The sequence below is a fragment of the Nerophis ophidion genome, linkage group LG03, assembly GCF_033978795.1.
Source record: "Nerophis ophidion isolate RoL-2023_Sa linkage group LG03, RoL_Noph_v1.0, whole genome shotgun sequence".
Taxonomy (NCBI): domain Eukaryota; kingdom Metazoa; phylum Chordata; class Actinopteri; order Syngnathiformes; family Syngnathidae; genus Nerophis; species Nerophis ophidion.
This window is the reverse complement of record NC_084613.1, coordinates 1,890,400-1,900,323: the sequence shown is the minus strand read 5'-3', so window position 1 is coordinate 1,900,323 and position 9,924 is coordinate 1,890,400. Positions and strand designations below refer to the sequence as shown.

The 9,924-nt window shown below is 47.3% G+C and overlaps 1 protein-coding gene across 3 annotated transcripts in view; it reads right to left on the bottom strand.

Annotated features, from left to right (window-relative positions):
* Positions 1 to 9,924, bottom strand: part of pacs2 (phosphofurin acidic cluster sorting protein 2) — an 80,033-nt gene that overhangs the window by 16,701 nt on the left and 53,408 nt on the right. For all 3 annotated transcript variants that reach the window (XM_061893885.1, XM_061893883.1, XM_061893884.1), the window contains exons 13-17: positions 3,096 to 3,228; positions 2,920 to 3,024; positions 2,739 to 2,845; positions 503 to 657; positions 326 to 436 (exon numbers count right to left, since the gene is read on the bottom strand). In XM_061893885.1, coding sequence (XP_061749869.1) covers positions 326 to 436; positions 503 to 657; positions 2,739 to 2,845; positions 2,920 to 3,024; positions 3,096 to 3,228 — 611 coding nt within the window. The remainder of the gene's footprint in view (positions 1 to 325; positions 437 to 502; positions 658 to 2,738; positions 2,846 to 2,919; positions 3,025 to 3,095; positions 3,229 to 9,924) is intronic.

Genomic DNA, 9,924 nt, shown 5'->3' with positions numbered 1-9,924 from the left:
TCCCGTCCATCACTGCTTGCAGCTTTAATTTGTTATATTAAGTTTTCACAATTTTCAGTAACATTACAACTTTTCTCTTAAAATTCAGACGTCATTCTCCTGACATGACAAGTTTGTTCCCACTTTTTCTCCTAAATTCTTCAACTGTGTGCTCTTGTCTGTCCAGCATGTAATAATAAAACCTGGACATGAATGTTGTTGGACTGGGTTTTTAGGCCATTTCATTAGGCACACACTGCTGCTGTTAATACAAGTACACAGTTGGACTTGAAAGGAGTCCACCTAATAAGGTGTGTCAGATAAGATAAGCTAAGGGGCGCCTCACCCACGAGAGGAGCCTGCGTCTTTTCAAAGAGGTCCTTCCATGCGGCATCGTGGAACAAGGTGCAGTACTTCTGGTCGATGGTGCTCAGGTACTTGGAGACAGGAAGTGAGCCTGTGAAGACAGGAAAGAAAAAGGTGACTTGAAGTCCTCTCGCTTGCCAGAAAGCGGATAACGCACCGAGCGGGATGATGAGGAACCTCATGTACCCCAGCCAGTCAGGGGTCTTGTGGGTCAGGTGGTCCACAAAGAGGCGGAGCACGGCGCTCAGGTAACGCTGAGCTCCTGCCACCGCGATCTTTATGGGGACCGGCGTCTGGGAGTTACAGTTACAGCTGAGGAAACAACATCAGTAAAGTTCAAGTAGCAATGATAGTCTCACACACACACACACACACACACACACACACACACTAGGTGTGGTGGAATTTGTCCTCTGCATTTGACCCATCACCCTTGTTCACCCCCTGGGAGGCGAAAGGAGTAGTGAGCAGCAGCGGTGTCGCGCCCGGGAATCATTTTTGGTGATTTACCCCCATTTCCAAGCCTTGATGCCCATTTTTATAGTCTTTGGTATGACTCGGCCGGGATTTGAACTCACGGCCAGGGCGGACACTCTAACCACTAGGCCACTGAGTAGTACTAATTTATATACAATAAAACAACACGAGTACTACGTCGACTCCTACTGGACATGTGTCCAGACTTATTACATTAAATGACAACTTTAGCTTTGCATTATAGCAAAAGAACCCTGAGTGAATAATCATTGATTTCTAGGACTCGGTGAGCGACTCCGGCTGTCGAAGTAAAAACTCCGGACCCGGGAAGAGTTCCATGCAGCAAGATTTTCTGTCGGCTTCGGAGAGATTCTGGCAAAGTGTGCGACACCTCAGAAATGAGACGTGGTGCCCCGCCCACACGGTTTACAGAGGAGGCCGGCCGACCTAGATAGAGGATTTAATCGGGCAGTAGAAGGGATACTTTGAAGTCCTTCCCAACCTTTCTGACGGAGGAAGCAGAGTTTGAGGACATGAACGAGGGCTAAGGTAGCTCAGTGGCAAGGCTCGAAGTTTGGACGAGTCTGGCCCGGACTTCCTAAAGGCCTTGGATGTGGTGGGATTGTCTTGGCTGAAGAAAGTCACCAACAGTACTTCTGGATTTGCAGACCAGTACGGTGGTCCCCCTTTTCAAGAAGGCCTGTCAGAGGATGTGTTCCAACAATCACACTCCTCAACCTCCCTAGGGTAGTCTATTCTAGAAGAGTATGACCATTTGTCCAAACTCACTTACAGCAAATACAGTGTGGTTTCTGTCATGGTGCTGGAACACAGGACCAACTATAGACCCATCAGAGGGTACTTGAGGGTGCATAATAGTTTGCCCAAATGGTCCACAGGTGTTATGTGAACTTAAAAGAGGAATTCCTCGAGGACTACCAGATTCATGGTACGATCAGGGCAGGAGTTAGGGATAGGCCCCTCCCACCTCCAAAGACATGCACCTGGGGATAGGCCCCTCCCACCTCCAAAGACATGCACCTGGGGATAGGCCCCTCCCACCTCCAAAGACATGCACCTGGGGATAGGTTGATTGGCAACACTAAATGGTCCCTAGTGTGTGAATGTTGTCTGTCTATCTGTGTTGGCCCTGTGATGAGGTGGCGACTTGTCCAGGGTGTACCCTGCCTTCCGCCCGATTGTAGCTGAGATAAGCGCCAGAGCCCCACCGTGATCCCAAAGGGAATAAGCGGTAGAAACCTTTACTTATCTTTAGTACTGTAATATTATTGTACAACCCGAGAGCAAAAGGTTGATCTCCATTCCTCCCCTTACCTATAGTCTTAACCTTTGGGTAGTGACTGAAAAGCAAGTGCAAGTTGGTGAGTACTAGCGGCTAAAATGAGTTTGTTTACCCAGAGGAGCTCAGAGTAAAGCTGCTGTTCCTTCCAGTCGAGGTTGTTCGGACCTGTAGTCCGCATGTCTCCTGGACTCCTCACTGGTGAGTGGAGTCCGAGGACCATGCCCAGTCGGAAGGCTAAAGGGATTATGTCTCGTAACACTTCTGTGTTCTTCCAGGGGAACTGGAAGAGGCGGCCGGAGACGGGGAATTCTGGGCATCCCTCCTGAGACTGCTGGCCCGACGACCGGGACGAGCCAAGGAAAATGGAAAGTTGTACTAACATCAATAAATCATTAACTAATACGAGTCTCTTTCTGATATCTATTTGTTGTTTAATACAGAGCAGGTTTTTGTCTGAAAAAATACTCGTGCTTAATGCAAAATGTGCTTATTACTATGAGTTCTGCCTACCGACCAGTGTGACCAGATGTTGTCAATAAATATATTAAAATAGAGTAGAAAAGAGTAAAGGAATCAAGAGAAGGTGATTCAGACATGAGACGAAGACGCTTACAATCGTTGTATGCGGGACACGATGGTGTTGAAAGCAGCTTGGATGTCTGCAGTGCTGAAAGTGCAGACCACCGGCAGGCGGTGGTTCTGGAGCACGTCTGAAAGGTACTGTGATGGGCAGAGGACGACAACATGGCTGCCTGACAGCAGAGACGGCGGACAACAAGGTTTTGGCTGCTGACCTGGCCCTGCCAGTCGGACGTGTTGATGAGGATGATGCTGTCAGGAAGCTGGTCGTCAGACACCAGGATGTGGTTCAGCTGGTCATACACCGTCTTTCTCGGGATCTGCACTGATGGAAGTCCAGTTAGAAATGGACCGGCAAAGCGGGAAAAACCGCCAAGGCGCGTCCACGTACTTGCAGGTGGCTGCGAGTGTCCGTCGCACGCTCGTTGTCCAGACTGTTAGCTCGCTCGTTTTGAGGTCTGCTGGGCTGACGCTCCTTCAGAGATGTGCTGCGACCTCGCCTTCCCGCTATTTTAGGCTCCTGGCTACAAGAAAACACATCCACCGGTCAACCATATGGACTAAACTACCGGGACATGCTAGTCCGGGGGTCAGCAACCTGCGGCTCTTTAGTGCTGATCTAGTGGCTCCCTGGAGCATTTTTAAAGGCCTACTGGAAGCCACTACTAGTCACTAGTCTGATAGTTTATATATCAATGATGAAATATTAACATTGTCTGATAGTCTGATAGTTTATATATCAATGATGAAATATTAACATGGCAACACATGACAATACGGCCGCTTTAGTTTACTAAATTGCAATTTTAAATTTCCCGGGAGTTTCGTCTTGAAAACGTTGCGTAATGATGACGTGTACGCAAGACGTCACAGGTTTTTAGGAAGTATGAGCGCTGCACACACACACAGCTAAAAGTCGTCTGCTTTAACGGCATAATTACACAATATTTTGGACATCTGTGTTGCTGAATCTTTTGCAATTTGTTCAATTAATATTTGAGAAGTCACAGTAGAAAGATGGAGTTGGGAAGTTTTAGCCTTTAGCCACACAAACACACGGTGATTCCTTGTTTAAAATTCCCGGAGGTGAAACTTAACTATGGACATACTGTCACCTCACACGTCACATACTGTCACCTCACACATCACATACTGTCACCTCATACGTCACATACTGTCACCTCATACGTCACATACTGTCACCTCATACGTCACATACTGTCACCTCACACGTCACATACTGTCACCTCATACGTCACATACTGTCACCTCACACGTCACATACTGTCACCTCATACGTCACATACTGTCACCTCACACGTCACATACTGTCACCTCACACGTCACATACTGTCACCTCATATGTCACATACTGTCACCTCACACGTCACATACTGTCACCTCATACGTCACATACTGTCACCTCATACGTCACATACTGTCACCTCATACGTCACATACTGTCACCTCATACGTCACATACTGTCACCTCATACGTCACATACTGTCACCTCATACGTCACATACTGTCACCTCACACGTCACATACTGTCACCTCACACATCACATACTGTCACCTCATACGTCACATACTGTCACCTCATACGTCACATACTGTCACCTCATACGTCACATACTGTCACCTCATACGTCACATACTGTCACCTCATACGTCACATACTGACACCTCACACGTCACATACTGTCACCTCATACGTCACATACTGTCACCTCATATGTCACATACTGTCACCTCACACGTCACATACTGTCACCTCATACGTCACATACTGTCACCTCATACGTCACATACTGTCACCTCATACGTCACATACTGTCACCTCATACGTCACATACTGTCACCTCATACGTCACATACTGTCACCTCATACGTCACATACTGTCACCTCACACGTCACATACTGTCACCTCACACGTCACATACTGTCACCTCACACGTCACATACTGTCACCTCACACGTCACATACTGTCACCTCACACGTCACATACTGTCACCTCACACGTCACATACTGTCACCTCATACGTCACATACTGTCACCTCATACATCACATACTGTCACCTCACACATCACATACTGTCACCTCATACCTCACATACTGTCACCTCATACGTCACATACTGTCACCTCATACGTCACATACTGTCACCTCATACGTCACATACTGTCACCTCATACATCACATACTGTCACCTCACACATCACATACTGTCACCTCATACCTCACATACTGTCACCTCATACGTCACATACTGTCACCTCATACGTCACATACTGTCACCTCATACCTCACATACTGTCACCTCATACGTCACATACTGTCACCTCACACGTCACATACTGTCACCTCATACGTCACATACTGTCACCTCATACGTCACATACTGTCACCTCATACATCACATACTGTCACCTCACACATCACATACTGTCACCTCATACCTCACATACTGTCACCTCATACGTCACATACTGTCACCTCATACGTCACATACTGTCACCTCATACCTCACATACTGTCACCTCATACGTCACATACTGTCACCTCACACGTCACATACTGTCACCTCACACGTCACATACTGTCACCTCACACGTCACATACTGTCACCTCATACGTCACATACTGTCACCTCACACGTCACATACTGTCACCTCGTACGTCACATACTGTCACCTCATACGTCACATACTGTCACCTCATACCTCACATACTGTCACCTCATACGTCACATACTGTCACCTCACACGTCACATACTGTCACCTCATACGTCACATACTGTCACCTCATATGTCACATACTGTCACCTCATACCTCACATACTGTCACCTCACACGTCACATACTGTCACCTCATACCTCACATACTGTCACCTCATACGTCACATACTGTCACCTCACACGTCACATACTGTCACCTCATACGTCACATACTGTCACCTCATATGTCACATACTGTCACCTCACACGTCACATACTGTCACCTCATACGTCACATACTGTCACCTCACACGTCACATACTGTCACCTCACACGTCACATACTGTCACCTCACACGTCACATACTGTCACCTCATACGTCACATACTGTCACCTCACACGTCACATACTGTCACCTCATACGTCACATACTGTCACCTCATATGTCACATACTGTCACCTCACACGTCACATACTGTCACCTCATACGTCACATACTGTCACCTCACACGTCACATACTGTCACCCCACACGTCACATACTGTCACCTCATACGTCACATACTGTCACCTCATACGTCACATACTGTCACCTCACACGTCACATACTGTCACCTCATACGTCACATACTGTCACCTCACACGTCACATACTGTCACCTCATACGTCACATACTGTCACCTCATATGTCTCATACTGTCACCTCACACGTCACATACTGTCACCTCATACGTCACATACTGTCACCTCATATGTCACATACTGTCACCTCACACGTCACATACTGTCACCTCATACGTCACATACTGTCACCTCATATGTCACATACTGTCACCTCACACGTCACATACTGTCACCTCACACGTCACATACTGTCACCTCACACGTCACATACTGTCACCTCATACGTCACATACTGTCACCTCATATGTCACATACTGTCACCTCACACGTCACATACTGTCACCTCACACGTCACATACTGTCACCTCAGATGTCACATACTGTCACCTCACACGTCACATACTGTCACCTCACACGTCACATACTGTCACCTCATACGTCACATACTGTCACCTCATATGTCACATACTGTCACCTCACACGTCACATACTGTCACCTCACACGTCACATACTGTCACCTCATACGTCACATACTGTCACCTCACACGTCACATACTGTCACCTCATACGTCACATACTGTCACCTCACACGTCACATACTGTCACCTCATACGTCACATACTGTCACCTCACACGTCACATACTGTCACCTCGTACGTCACATACTGTCACCTCATACGTCACATACTGTCACCTCATACCTCACATACTGTCACCTCATACGTCACATACTGTCACCTCACACGTCACATACTGTCACCTCATACGTCACATACTGTCACCTCATATGTCACATACTGTCACCTCATACCTCACATACTGTCACCTCACACGTCACATACTGTCACCTCATACCTCACATACTGTCACCTCATACGTCACATACTGTCACCTCACACGTCACATACTGTCACCTCATACGTCACATACTGTCACCTCATATGTCACATACTGTCACCTCACACGTCACATACTGTCACCTCATACGTCACATACTGTCACCTCATATGTCACATACTGTCACCTCACACGTCACATACTGTCACCTCATACGTCACATACTGTCACCTCACACGTCACATACTGTCACCCCACACGTCACATACTGTCACCTCATACGTCACATACTGTCACCTCATACGTCACATACTGTCACCTCACACGTCACATACTGTCACCTCATACGTCACATACTGTCACCTCACACGTCACATACTGTCACCTCATACGTCACATACTGTCACCTCATATGTCTCATACTGTCACCTCACACGTCACATACTGTCACCTCATACGTCACATACTGTCACCTCATATGTCACATACTGTCACCTCACACGTCACATACTGTCACCTCATACGTCACATACTGTCACCTCATATGTCACATACTGTCACCTCACACGTCACATACTGTCACCTCACACGTCACATACTGTCACCTCACACGTCACATACTGTCACCTCATACGTCACATACTGTCACCTCATATGTCACATACTGTCACCTCACACGTCACATACTGTCACCTCACACGTCACATACTGTCACCTCAGATGTCACATACTGTCACCTCACACGTCACATACTGTCACCTCACACGTCACATACTGTCACCTCATACGTCACATACTGTCACCTCATATGTCACATACTGTCACCTCACACGTCACATACTGTCACCTCACACGTCACATACTGTCACCTCATACGTCACATACTGTCACCTCACACGTCACATACTGTCACCTCATACGTCACATACTGTCACCTCACACGTCACATACTGTCACCTCATACGTCACATACTGTCACCTCACACGTCACATACTGTCACCTCGTACGTCACATACTGTCACCTCATACGTCACATACTGTCACCTCATACCTCACATACTGTCACCTCATACGTCACATACTGTCACCTCACACGTCACATACTGTCACCTCATACGTCACATACTGTCACCTCATATGTCACATACTGTCACCTCATACCTCACATACTGTCACCTCACACGTCACATACTGTCACCTCATACCTCACATACTGTCACCTCATACGTCACATACTGTCACCTCACACGTCACATACTGTCACCTCATACGTCACATACTGTCACCTCATATGTCACATACTGTCACCTCACACGTCACATACTGTCACCTCATACGTCACATACTGTCACCTCACACGTCACATACTGTCACCTCACACGTCACATACTGTCACCTCACACGTCACATACTGTCACCTCATACGTCACATACTGTCACCTCACACGTCACATACTGTCACCTCATACGTCACATACTGTCACCTCATATGTCACATACTGTCACCTCACACGTCACATACTGTCACCTCATACGTCACATACTGTCACCTCACACGTCACATACTGTCACCCCACACGTCACATACTGTCACCTCATACGTCACATACTGTCACCTCATACGTCACATACTGTCACCTCACACGTCACATACTGTCACCTCATACGTCACATACTGTCACCTCACACGTCACATACTGTCACCTCATACGTCACATACTGTCACCTCACATGTCTCATACTGTCACCTCACACGTCACATACTGTCACCTCATACGTCACATACTGTCACCTCATATGTCACATACTGTCACCTCACACGTCACATACTGTCACCTCATACGTCACATACTGTCACCTCATATGTCACATACTGTCACCTCACACGTCACATACTGTCACCTCACACGTCACATACTGTCACCTCACACGTCACATACTGTCACCTCATACGTCACATACTGTCACCTCATATGTCACATACTGTCACCTCACACGTCACATACTGTCACCTCACACGTCACATACTGTCACCTCAGATGTCACATACTGTCACCTCACACGTCACATACTGTCACCTCACACGTCACATACTGTCACCTCACACGTCACATACTGTCACCTCATACGTCACATACTGTCACCTCATACGTCACATACTGTCACCTCATAGGTCACATACTGTCACCTCATACGTCACATACTGTCACCTCACACGTCACATACTGTCACCTCACACGTCACATACTGTCACCTCATACGTCACATACTGTCACCTCACACGTCACATACTGTCACCTCACACGTCACATACTGTCACCTCACACGTCACATACTGTCACCTCACACGTCACATACTGTCACCTCACACGTCACATACTGTCACCTCACACGTCACATACTGTCACCTCATATGTCACATACTGTCACCTCACACGTCACATACTGTCACCTCACACGTCACATACTGTCACCTCATACGTCACATACTGTCACCTCATATGTCACATACTGTCACCTCACACGTCACATACTGTCACCTCATACGTCACATACTGTCACCTCATATGTCACATACTGTCACCTCACACGTCACATACTGTCACCTCATACGTCACATACTGTCACCTCATATGTCACATACTGTCACCTCATACGTCACATACTGTCACCTCACACGTCACATACTGTCACCTCACACGTCACATACTGTCACCTCACACGTCACATACTGTCACCTCACACGTCACATACTGTCACCTCATACGTCACATACTGTCACCTCATATGTCACACACTGTCACCTCACACGTCACATACTGTCACCTCACACGTCACATACTGTCACCTCATACGTCACATACTGTCACCTCATACGTCACATACTGTCACCTCATACGTCACATACTGTCACCTCATACGTCACATACTGTCACCTCACACGTCACATACTGTCACCTCACACGTCACATACTGTCACCTCATACCTCACACACTGTCACCTCATACGTCACATACTGTCACCTCATACGTCA